Source organism: Stegastes partitus, unplaced genomic scaffold, assembly GCF_000690725.1.
Source record: "Stegastes partitus isolate 25-593 unplaced genomic scaffold, Stegastes_partitus-1.0.2 Scaffold148, whole genome shotgun sequence".
NCBI classification, from domain to species: Eukaryota; Metazoa; Chordata; class Actinopteri; family Pomacentridae; genus Stegastes; species Stegastes partitus.
The window spans coordinates 626,236-639,352 of NW_007577879.1; the positions used below are offsets into that span (position 1 = coordinate 626,236).

Sequence of the window (13,117 nt, forward strand, 5' to 3'; positions counted from 1 at the left end):
TCCTTCTTCCAGTTCTACTTCCACTGTTTGCATTAATTCAATAAAGACTGCCCGATGGTGTTTTCTGTTGGCTTCTTGACATGGACAGTCTAACTTATTCTGCAGTACGCAAGGAAAAACAGCTTACTGCTGCTCACTGCTCAATCAATAAGGGGTTAAATTAGCAGCACGCAGGGGTTACCACAGTTACAAATGTTAAAACTGTGACCTACTGTAGCATCAGCAAAGCATTTCTAATGTTGTGCCTGCATTTCATCAGAACACAAAACCGCACTGTACACACTGTAATCCATGTTTATGTATGCGTTTGAACCAGGGGGAATTCATATGGTTTCCGCCAACATGCACACAAGCGCATCGGCAGACACCCTCTGTCCTCTGTAATCACAGGCACGTACATTCTCGGCGAGTTATCTCACACCATCTGCACGGCGCGCCTCCGTCCCCGCTTCTGAGTCACGCCGGTCGACTGTCACTGTTGACTAGCACTCGCTCGCACCACCACGCCTGGATAATCAATCCTCTCTACTTTCACCTTCACTTGGTGACTCAGCTGCTAGCGCTGAGGTCAGTGGATGAACGCTTGTGATGCAACTGTTTGTTGAGGATCTGATATAATTGGACTCGGAGCATGAGCCAGCTCTGTAGTGGCTGATAATGCAGCAGCAGCTCCATGATATGTTGCAATATTGTCAGAATGTAATAAACAATTCCTGGAAAATGGGTTGACAATACAGTGAACCCACAAATCTATTCTTTATTTATTTTTTCATATAATAACATCGCTTTATGTGATAATTGATTTCAAACCTCGTGATGCAGCTACGATAACGCGGTGGCTCAAGTTTGCACTTTATTGTAATGTTAGCCAGGCTGTGAATCGCTCGTTGCCAGCACCTTTCCATCTATCATCATAACTAACCTCATAAAGACCCTGCAAACCCCCTGAGCTGCCTTTGTTTTGCTCATTTGACATTATTTCTCCCCGGCTACTCCAACCTCCCCTAATTGGAACTGAAACTGCTGGGGTGTGTAACATGTGCAGTATATATATAACCCTGCTTTAGCTTTCCACGCAACACATACTGTACTTGTATGTGCACTAACACACACACACACACACACGTATAGTCCTTGGAGAAAACACTGTTATTGAATCTGCCCAAGGTCTTTGGGCAGAAACGCTCCTCCACCTGGAAATATTATAACAAGCGCAAATAGGCATCAGACCAACAATAACTCCTTTTCTTTGCCAAAACCGTGAACCTTGAAATGCGAAAAAATCATCCACGCAGCTAGAGTGAACTGCTAGAATTCATTGTAATGACACACATCTTGATATAATGTCAAAAGGGGGAAAGAAAAAATAAAAAAAGATGGTTTGTGCTCTCAAGTGATTGCCACCGTTTTACATTTTTTTGGTTTCGAATTTGGGACACAGGAAGGTTTTGAAACGAGGGAGCAAAAAAAGCAAGGAGGTGGAGAACACAATGGTGAGAAATTTTATTGGCAATCTTCTAATGGTGTTCGCGCAGGATGACACAATCCCCGCGTGCAGCATCGGGGGTTGTGTGTCTGCGTCGACACCTGGTTGCAATGTAACAGGGAAGGGACTGGGTGAGCACGGTTAGATAATTGTTGTCATCAAATGGCCATTTGCAATCACAGGTGATTAGATGTTAATTAGGCCTACAGTATGTTCTAATCAGTAGACCATAACTTTTGGCATCACCGAGTTAACCCACTTTATCCAAGCCCCCGGGGCCAGACATACATGAAAACATTCAATTTGCGCTCGCAATGTGCCGAAAACAAACATCTGATTTATCGAGGCGGCGTCAGGAAATAAGAACAGACCACATTTCAGAGGTTAGTCATCAATAAAGCAATGCATTTCTGAAAGAAGACATTGCAATCCACTGTAGAAAAAAAAGCTGGACACTGTTTGCACGTCATCAAAACAACAACTGAAGCCATTAAGCGAGCTTCTGAAATGTTTATGAGAAATAGAATATTTTGAAAAACGGAAAGAAATGAAGGTTATAAAAGAGATCACTCAATGAGCCATCGCTGTGGCAACAAAAGCTATACCATCACAGAGAGAAAGAAAACATGGGGTTCATTCTCAAATCTTAAGACGACTGCAGCCAAGTGCATACTGTAAATGTGAAAGGAGTGCAGTCGCCATAGTGCATTAGCAGTTCGGGGACATTCAAGTTTAATGACCTCACCATCACAATTTCCCTTCTCTCTATGTGGGGTGTTTTTACTGCTGGCTTTATCTTCTTTTTTAAAAGTTTTTATTAACTTTTTCTGTACATCTCCTCCCTGTCACACTATTTTTGCATAATAGAAGAATAACAAATCGTATATGCACCTCGTTTCACAGAAGCAGAGAAAGTAATACACAAAACAGATCCTCGCTAAAGGTTAGTCAATTCGGCGGGATGTGTAATCAACCAGACATATCTCTTTCTGTTAATTGCTTGATCCTCCCTTAAATGCATTTGCAGAAAGGAGGAGAGCCACACTCCGCTGATTGCTTTGCAAGGTGTGTCTCAGATTACAGGAAAAATGTGCTTCCAGGCTGGTGCACCTCATGGGAAGCAAGGTGGAAGAGATTTAGTAAACGGGTCCCTCTGCAGCCTCGGGGCCTATGCATATAGTCGTATAATACGTGAATCTCTCCTGACAGCGAGAGCTAGGCTGCTGTCTGCTTATGTATAAGATAACCAAATCAATTATCCGCACTTAATTCACATGCGATTACTCTGTTTGATCACATTATACCTTTGCCAAGATTTATACTCTTAATTGCACTGCTCACGTAAACAGCACAGAGCGTCTCGTTCGGTTCACAATGTAAATAAAACGCTCTTGTATTTTGCATTGAATTAATGATATCAGAACACAGAGGTGCACATTTTCCAGACACTGCGGCATCACAGGAGCCGAGATGAGACAAGACACGGCCCAAAAAAAAAAAAAAAACTGAGATGAAACAGGGTTGGACAGGTTGGCTTTCCGTGTGTAATCAAATCTAAAGCTAAAAACGAAAAACTTCCAGTTCACTGACTTCCCACCTGTTCCCTTCCAAAATAACTATTCACAAAGAGCCGTGTTGTCTCTCGCCGTTATTATCAGGACACACTGGCTGTCATTCAAAACCCTTTCAAGCAAGCAACGTAACTGAAAGCAAAAACAAAACAGGTACACTGGTTATTAGCGAGATGCACTAATCCCTCGCGCACGCACAAATACCAACTTGCTCAGCTGCTTACAGCCGTTTACCATCAATTCTGTCGCGATGAGATCGGCCGCTGCGGCGAGAATACTGATGCGGAGACACAACAGAGGAGATCAGACGGTAAAGAGAGAGACAAGCTATTCTGATTTTCTGCAGATATTGAAGGAGTTGACCTTTTGACCTGGACACGAAGACGATAATTTTATGGGTGCATGGCTGATTTCTTGCATTAGCATGCCGCGAGGCGAGGCGAGGCTTCAGGAAATAGACTCATCCAAACCGACAATACGTTTGCTTCATACAGTTGTTGAAGTTAAGCTGAAAAGAGCAAAAGTCATGTGAACCTTTCATTTGTCTTATTTCATCTGTTGGATAAGGATTGGATTTTGCTTAATTACAAATTAATTTGCATAATTTCATTGCATTTAAACCATAGACTGTATAAAAGATGGACGTGGCAACCGGCCCTGAAAAATGAAGCCAACCCGGAAGTGTCAAAAACCTGCAATATCACTACGTCCGCTAGCTGCTGGCTCCAAAAAGACCTGGCTCCCATAGAAATGAATGAAGTGATCACAGATCATGAAATACTGCATTCCTACAGCTCAAGATTTTTTAAAAATTAGTTTTCATGTTCAAATCCAGAGATCAGGTGGCCAATCTGAAAATAAATCAATACTGAATTTTTCAAAAATCATCAACATTTTGCGCGGCAAGGGGCGTGGCTGGCTTGATTGACAGTCGGCAGCGACCATACAGACGAAGCGAGCAGAAGGCGGTAAATGTGGGCGGGCAGAGAGGGCCCGCCTCTCAATCCGTCTGACCAATCGCTGCTCCTATGGCTCCGCCCCCCTCCGACGATTTTTGCGTCACTGGCTCCAAAAATCCAAGATGTCAACCAGGAAGTAGCAAAACCCTGGCTTCATTTTCTCAGTGCAGAAACCAACGGGTGACGTCACGGAAGCTACGTCCATCTTTTATACAGTCTATGATTTAAACTTCATTTTAATTTGATGTATATTTCTTAATAGTTGTTTTATTCTTTTAAATTTAATATAAAGCACCTTGAATTTCCCGGGATGTGCTATATAAATAAAGTTGCCCACAATATTTCAACCAAATGTAAATATTTGTTTGAGGAATCAAGACATTGTGCAACATGGCAGAATGCACGTGTAGCGTTCAGCTCTGCCGCTTGATTCCAGACTCGCTTTGCAGGCAGTCCATTCAGCAAAGGAACTCAGGTAATTTAGGTATTGATTAACTTTCTGTTTGGAGTGTATGATGAAATCCAAAGAGGGGGTTAAAAAAAACCTTAAAAAGTACGTTAACAAAGTCCCGTTGAATGTGTCTTTCTGAACCAGGCACACTGTGACTTTCCCATTTGTCAGCAGCAGCAGCAGGCACACTCTTGTCAGTGGCGCTCTTCGATGTACTCTGCTTCCATTTCTCCTCTCCACTTAATCAGAGGTGCAGTCAGTCATATTGCCACATAACAAACAAATATAATAATTCAAGCCGGACCGCTGTTGTTAGAGTAACCACTGATGGAGCGCTGATGAAAACACCATTTCCAGTTCACGGCAGACCGAAAGTGGACGGAGAAGAGCAAAAACAGCACAAGGTTACATCCCCGGTGTCTGACTGGTAGCTCGCAATGTGACTGTATATGCGCAAGATTGATTTTACTAAGTGCTGCCTCTGGCATTCAGGAAGAATTAAATATGACTAGGTTATACGTGTATGTAAAGCCGAGCGGTGGGAAATGGATGTTTGCTCGCATGCATGTGTTTGAACAGGAGGCATATTTGTGTGCTTTTCAAGCAAAATAACTGTTTCGGTATCTCAGGAAAATGTTCTAAAATGATGTATGTTTAGAGCAGACAGAGGAGGGCAGGTTGGATGCATTAGCTTTAACTTGAGGGACGACGGTGCAGTAATTTAAACCCAAACCATCATCTGTCACTAACTTAAACCACGTCTAACCAAACCTTTACCACAACCTTAACACATATCCTAAGTATGTGTTGCTTTTTTTTTAATATTAGCTATTATTTCTTGTATTTACTTCTTTGCTCAAGTGATGAAATATGTATTCCAGTCATGGACGCAACAATTATCCTGCAATCCCCCTGCTCTTCATTCATCTTTTATTTCAAATGGCTCCTTTCCTCATGTTTGCTTGCGTCCACGTTTAAAGTGGAGCCATTTCAAGAGCTCTTGCTCTTCATTTAGTGAGGCCACGTGAAACAGTCACAACGAAATAAAAACACGTTTGTCGCTCCTCTTCCCATGAATCCTGATGGCGCATCACTCCTCGGGTGGGTCTTAAAGCCTATAAACTCGTCCAATAAATTATTAAACGCCGAGTGATAAAATGTGAATGGTGTTGCCAAGGGTGGCCATTACACATTTTTCCAGTGTTGTGCCTCCATATAGGTCAACAGGAAGAAGTCGGTTGCATTTATTTTGGGGGACGCTGCTAATAGAAAGGTTGGTGAAGCTATCAGTGACTTAAGATTTCACAAATGCATCCATCCACTTAAAAGGCAGTACACATGTTGTCTCCTCTCGTCTTTTATTTATTATATATGACAGTTTAAAGCACCTCCGTCCTCACTTCAAGGTATTTAATCCACACAAGGTATTTTATTTTTCGCTAATCACCTCCTGTTAATCAGAGGATTTGTTCGGACATTGCTGAGCGTTGATAAGAGAGTTTTAATATAGAAAACAATGGGTGGTTTCATATTTCATGGCTAGCTGGAGGCACCAGCAGCACCAGGAGGCAGAGAGGTAACAACAAAACAAAAAAACTGACCCCAGCTACGCAATTAGCAGCATCATGTAGCCGCACAGAGCTGCTGCCGTCTGAATGCTTTCTGCTCGTTCTGCGGTGCGAGCTGTCCAGCCAACTGAGGACGACTGAACTTAGATCTTGCACTGAGACATAAAACTCTCAAAGATGGAAATGCCTCAGTGAGGATGATGAAAGACGTGTAGTGACACTGGCAGCAAACAAAAACCCAGCCACTCTCTGTCAGATTCGAGTCGACGGAGTCCGCGGATTCTCGGGTGTGTGATCAGATTTGTGTTTCTCGTTTTCGGCGCTGACTGAATGGAGACATCAGAACCTCGAAAATACGTCCAGTTACTGTGTATTTATTGATATATTGGTAGAAGAATCAGAAGTGTAAACATGTAGCTTCACCCCGATGGCTTGTTATTGCGTAATCCAAGAACATTATTGACACTAAAAGAGGGTAAAGCATTCCAGGAAAGTCCAGCTAATTATATCAATGTCACTAGAAATGTATTTCAGCTTCACTGGGAGAGAATTTGCTGCAAATTTACCCAGCGTAGCACTTGTTTATTGGATACATCTCTACAGTATGAGGAAGCCGGGCTGACTTATGTGGCAATTTATTCCGTTTCTGAGAATAAATAAGTATCTGCTGTCGTGCCTGTTTTGTGCTCTCTGTGCCACAGGAGAATGCAGCTGTCATGAGGGTTATTCCCCTGATCCTGTCTATAAACACCTCTGCGTTCGCAGCGACTGGGGTCGCAACGAAGGGTAAGTCCCGTCTGCTTATTCCACTCATATTTAAAGACTCGCTTGTACTTCAGCGACCTTACAGAAGATTTCACAGTCTCTACCCCCCAAACCCCATTAGTGCACCGTATTAACTTTACATAAAATAAAGGTGAATTGTTCAGCGTGATGGATTGGCTAACTCCAGCAGGTTTCCGGTGTCTGCCAGTTGATCTTCAGAGTATTGAAATGAATGGAAACCGAGGTAGGGGAAATTGATCTAACAACTTACTGTATGCTTTCAAAAAAAAAATGCCCGGCAGTCATGTAAAATATAAGCAATTTGTAGTTAATGAGCTAAAACATGCAGATGTACCTCTGCGGGTCCTTTCCACTTGAGGAAGTGGTCTCTTAAGAGGTAATCAGGACTATAGACAGAAGGAAGACTAAGTAGAAGGGAAGATGTAGTGTGTAATGGAACAAAATAGCAGGGGAGGACAGAAATTAAAGGCGTGAGAGAGAGGGGAAAGTCACCGGAAAGTGGCAGGAGAGGGAGAGAAACGAGCCCCGCGTCTGACTCTGACCTTGTTTGACAATTAGCTGGCTTCCCAAATCATTGGTCCCACGTTGTTATTCAGCTGCACCTGTCATCTGCTGGACTCCATCCAGTCACCAATCAAATTTCCATTCATTGTTTTGCAGGAGTAGCTGCAAGAACAGAGGGCAGTCTTATCCAGCTGAACATTTCTAATCAAGTCGTGCTAGTTGTGACCGTGTTTAGTGTTGTATTAAATGCGTTGTGAAGTATTTAACCCTCCTATTATCTATGGGGTCTATTTGTCCCCAGTCAGTGTTAAACGTCTCTAAATAAATGATTGACATATGTTTTTCTGTTTTATTTAAAGAGCTATTTATGCACAAACTTGGGTAACAATTTTAATTATGATAATTTTGTGGAGGTTTAAATTGCTGGGGCCAAATTGACCCCAAGGATAAAAGATGTCAGTAAATTGAAGGTAACAGGAGGGTTCAACTGCTTCACTGAAAGATCTTTATGCATGATTTTTTGCTCAGATTAGACAAACACATTTTTTCATTTAGTTTCAAAAGCACTTATTGATGAATGCTTACGTCTGATCTCGCGCCCCTTCTTCTCTGTCTTTGTGTCAAGCCCGTGGCCATATGCTAACTTGGAGAAAGGCTATGACCTAGTTACAGGAGAGCAGGCCCCAGAGAGGATCTTCAGGTGAGTCCTTTGCTTCCGACGCATCTCCCGAGCTAGCCATCTGTGACTCTGCGGACACACAATGGGACGACGATGGCGGCGGCGGCGGCGGTGTTGGTGGCGTGGGCTTGTGTGGCTGTGTGTGACGGAGCATACAGATAAGCAGCTGGCAGATGCACATAAACGCAGTCGGATGGACACAGCAGATACACCTCATGCAAGGGTGAAGTCTCACCGACGAGGCCCTCCTGTGTATGAGTGTGTGTGTTAGTGTGTGTGTGTGTGGAGAATAGCCCAAGGAGCAGTCCTGGGTGAACTCCTTCCAAATGCTTTTACTGCCATTTTTGTTACACTTCTCATTCTTGATGGGGTCATCGTGTGTGACATTTTTCAAGAAGTGCAAAGCTCAGAGGGCCCATACGATATCACTCAGCTGTTTCTTTTTTTAAGAGATCCTGTAATCCCCACTCACACCAACCCCCTGCTGAACCCGCAGCTATACAACTACATCACAGCGATATCTGTCAATACGCGGCACGATGTTATCTGTACACTTCTGACGAGTTGATATGCTTATTTTTTTTTCCTCTTGTCGGGTTTTGTTTAGCTGCGTAACCGAAGCGTGTTAAAGGATAGGCGTCGAATCTATTCTGATTTCATGCTCCCCACTCCTCCGGTTCGTAGGTAGGAGGAAAGTCTTTGTCACAGTAATCTCGCTCCTCTTCACACTGACCTTGCAGGGTTAGCTACTCAGTTTGAGTCCACTATAAGAAATGACGTACTAAACCTACAGTAAAGGGGAAAAAAAATAGGAAATAGAAAACGTATTTCATCTCTCAGCCATGCTCTGCCAGTTAAAAGCGCTACAGTATGCTTGAGACGGGACTCTGGCAGCATCGGCATCTCCGCGCACAAAGGCAGCAGCCAAATGTGCTTGGATGAAGTAATGTGTCAGTCCAGAGTTTGTTAGAGAAGAAAGATGAAAGGACAACCGCGCACACATACGGTTGTAGAGCACAGATGCATTCAGCCAAGAACACGCTGATAGAGATAGCCGACAAAAGTGAGTAAAGATGCGGCGGGCGAGGGGAAGCTCGCGCTTGGTTGAAGTTGGAAAGTTTTTATATCAGTGAAATGTATGGGAAGAGGGCAAAAAATAAAAAAGACTGCAATGCTATTACAGAAAAAAAGAGGAGCTTAATCTCGATGTGGATTGGTTTCACAGATGTAGAGCTTTAAAGGATACCAGAGCTGCCTCTTGCTTTTTTTTTTTCTTGAACATTTTTGATCTGAAGGTATGATGGCTACATAAAGAATGGATTTAAATCAAATTAGTTTGGAACTGTCTGGTGGTAAGGGGAGGTCAGACGGAGTGTAATGCATTCAGATCCTTTAATTCTGGTCGATATACAGCAATGTTTCGTACAAGTTGAAGGTTTTTGGGGGTTTTTAAACTTAAACTTGGTTTCTAGATTTTGGGGAATTTGTACTTTTGTCGCTCACCTGTTCAGATAAAAGCACAGAGCACAACCATGTCCTTTGCTATCTTTAGTCCTCACTTGTTGTTGTTATTCCCAAGCAACATGTCTGACTCCCCCCTTTCCCCCCCTGCAGGGTCACCTACTGAGGATATTAATCTTCACTTAGGAGAACCATCTCCGGCGAAACCAAATTATTTTTTTTACAACATCTTGATCAATGGCCATCAGCACACGCGTCGCATGCGCTACATGCCGAATCGCTGAGCCGCAGAACACATTGCATTTAAAGAGAAAGGAGAAAAGGGGATTACAAAAAAATAAATAAATAAAAAAAAACGCTATAAACAAAAAGCCAGGCCGACACAGCTTCTCCTAATGCATTTCTCCAATTGCGTTTCCACGTCCAACTGTGCCATAGATGCACCACATGTGAACATCAGTTAAATTAGTTTTCACACGGAATTAACGTCACAGGCGAGCAATTACTGTCTTGTTGGCATGCAGGTATGAAACTGTACAGCTCATACCTTCATAGTTAGTGGAATATAACAGAGGGCTGGCTCTAAACACTTCCACCTTTGTTGCAATATGATCTAAAAAATGTGTAATAAATTGAACAACTCTTATCATGACCAGTGGCCACTTAAGTTATTTACAAACTTCTTTGTATGTTGGTTTAATTCTTGAATGTCACACAATAAATGACCCCATACGTTTTAGCTTCTCGCCTACATACGTCCCGAAAATCCTCTGTATCAAAATCACATCCTGTCATGCCGTCTCTGCACATTCACATTGCTCTGACTGAAGCAAAAAAATATTCACAAGAAAAGCCCATTCTACCAATTATGCATATTAAACCGCAACAAAAAAAAAAAAAAAAGTAATGCCTTTCTGTCGGAAACCTCGCCACACATTCCCCGAGTCTCTCAAACCTATTAGTGTCTTTGCATGTTTATGTATGCGCATAATTTACGAGGTCTGCTTGTGTATATTAGAAAACGTAAAAATGGGACGGTAATGCAATTGACATTTATGGTTTTGTGGTTAATGCCAATACAGATCGTTCTACAGTCTGGGCCAAGGATTGTGGCTGCCAGTCAGCAAAAGCTTTGTCGTGCCACCAGTGGAGCTGTCAATCAACCCCATCGCCAGCTGCAAGACGGACGTGTTGGTTACCGAGGATCCGGGGGAGGTCAGGTCAGTCTGACTGTGCTCAGAGCTGGTTCATTTAAAACCAGTTTTTTTTTTTTTTTCCCTTTTTCCTTGGAAGGACTTGACAAATACAGTGAAATAAGTGAATGTTGAACTATAAACCATGGCTCGACCTTATAAAACTTTATTGTGTCTTGTGGCGTATGAGCCCAAATAATATATCTTTGCATCTAGTGTGTGCTGTTGCCATGACACCAGCATCCGTGTCAATATTGCAGTTCTGAGTTTAGCATAGAGTTATATGAAAATCCTCTAATAGTATATAACAACATTTAATAACACCACAGTGCTACAGCAGTGTTGCATTTGGTTTATTTGGTATTAAAAATACAAGTGAGCATTAAGGAAAGGTGTAAGGGTGCTATTCAGCAAGTATTATAAACTTCAAATATAAGCCCACGTTGATTAGAACATTTTCAAAACTAAGCAGCTCAAATACCCAAAAAAAACCCAATTATCCATAATCAGATTGTTAAATCGTCAGATGAATATTGATCTAGAGCAGCGGTCTTCAACCTTTTTTGCACCACGGACCGATTTTAAGCAAGAAATTTTTCTACGGACCGGTCGTTACACACATAACAAATAATAATTGTTTTTTTTCTATTGAAAATTTTCATAAATGAATAAAATTAATTTTTATTGCTAAACATGATTACTTTTTCTCCTGTCTCAGTATTAAGTCTCTCCCACTTTCCAAAGCAGCTCTCCTGAGACGTTTGTTTTTGCCGCTTCGTTTAGCAGCCGGGCATAAAAACTGACAGTCAAGTGACGGGAAACGAGCACAAACGGAAGTGACGGGAAGACGAGCTAGTCATTTTTCAAAATAAAACACCCTGCAGACTCTGCTGGAAATAAAAATAGACCAATAAAACGTTTTTATTCTATCTGTGCAGCCCGGTACCAAATGACCCACGGCCCGGTACCGGTCCGCGGCCCAGTGGTTGGACACCGCTGATCTAGAGGGTCTAAAGTGACAGTCAAAGCAGCGTTAAAACAACTCGGGCATACAGCAAGGATTGGGAAAAACAAATCCCAGCGGTGCAGTGGTGTCAACAAGGTTATGGATTTGGCAGTCCCACAGTGCAATAACAAAATATTGGCAACATAAAAGTTATTCTCAACCAACCAGCCAACAGACGCTGGCATGCACCAGTGCAGCTGAACATCAGAAAACATGTCAGAGCATCAGTTACAGATGGAAACAATCACCCATCTATGGAATCCAACTGATACCAGGCTGGGGAAGAGATTTTTTTTTTTAAATTTGAAACTCAAACTGTCTGCTACTGCTGCATGAAGATGTTGTCACACAACGTAAAAGACAGAAATACAGTAGAAAGTATTCCTGTGAATCACTGCAATCCACTTCAGTCCATTGTGTCGCAACACAACGGGACATAATTACATCTGTTCTCACGCTCTTTCTATAGTCTTGACAAAAGTCAGCGGTACACATGTTGCTCCATAATTACCGCTTATTGTTGTCACTGTATGGATGGAGGCTGCGCAGCTTGTGCCTGAGCTGTACCATACGTATGTTCATTCACCTTGAGGAAATCGTTAGTGCTCAAAAATACACACTCTGGCATTTCATTAAATACGCATCTTAATTCAAGATAAACGCATTCAGAATGACATTTCCAGCCTCTGACATTAAGAATGAGCATAACAAAAACAATACAACTGAGACACACAATAGTAAATACAAAGACTCTATAACTGCTTCTCTGCAAGAAGTTTTCTGCAAATGCATTCATGAAACTTTATGACATTTGCACTGCTAACACACATGCTGTACGTGACATATTAAAATTCATGTAAAGTTAAGCAGACCGTGTGATTTTCCACGAGATGGTGAGCAGTGTTTTACATGCAGACATGTTTACCCCAAGGTGAGGGAATCTGCCAATAAATGGTTGCATATAGTCGGTTACTTATTGTTTTGCCTGAGGTTTTCCCGCACACCACTACATATATTAGCTTTCTAATTCAACTCCATTTTAGGGCACAGTGTAGGTTTACATTACCATGAGTGTTGTTTTTGTCAATGTCTATTTGCAATGTGAAGAGGTTACCTCATTTCCATATTTCTAAGTCAGATTTCAACTAACCCAAAAGCAAAATGTTGTCCACTGTTTAACTGGTAAGTGACTGAATTACTTTTGAGGTGACAGAGGTGATGTTGAGTCTGCTCAAGAGGAAACATCATCCTTGGGGTGCTAAATCTTTTTTTTTTTTTTCTGGTCAACTGATTATTGATTTCCGTCGACTCTTCCATCAGCTCATGTTGGCTGTTTTTGTTTTCTCATATTGTGTGGTAAAGTATGAACACCGCTTAATCCTCACTAGGGTCATGGGGGGCTGGAGTCTATCCCAGCTGACTCAGGGAGAAGGCAGGTTCACCTGGACAGGTC

At 42.2% G+C, this 13,117-nt stretch overlaps 1 protein-coding gene across 1 annotated transcript in view; it reads left to right on the plus strand.

The window, feature by feature from the left end:
• Positions 1-13,117, plus strand: part of astn2 (astrotactin 2) — a 298,857-nt gene that overhangs the window by 162,518 nt on the left and 123,222 nt on the right. The window contains exons 9-11 of the mRNA XM_008279213.1: positions 6,737-6,821; positions 7,951-8,025; positions 10,548-10,685. Of these exons, the coding sequence (XP_008277435.1) occupies positions 6,737-6,821; positions 7,951-8,025; positions 10,548-10,685 (298 nt within the window). The remainder of the gene's footprint in view (positions 1-6,736; positions 6,822-7,950; positions 8,026-10,547; positions 10,686-13,117) is intronic.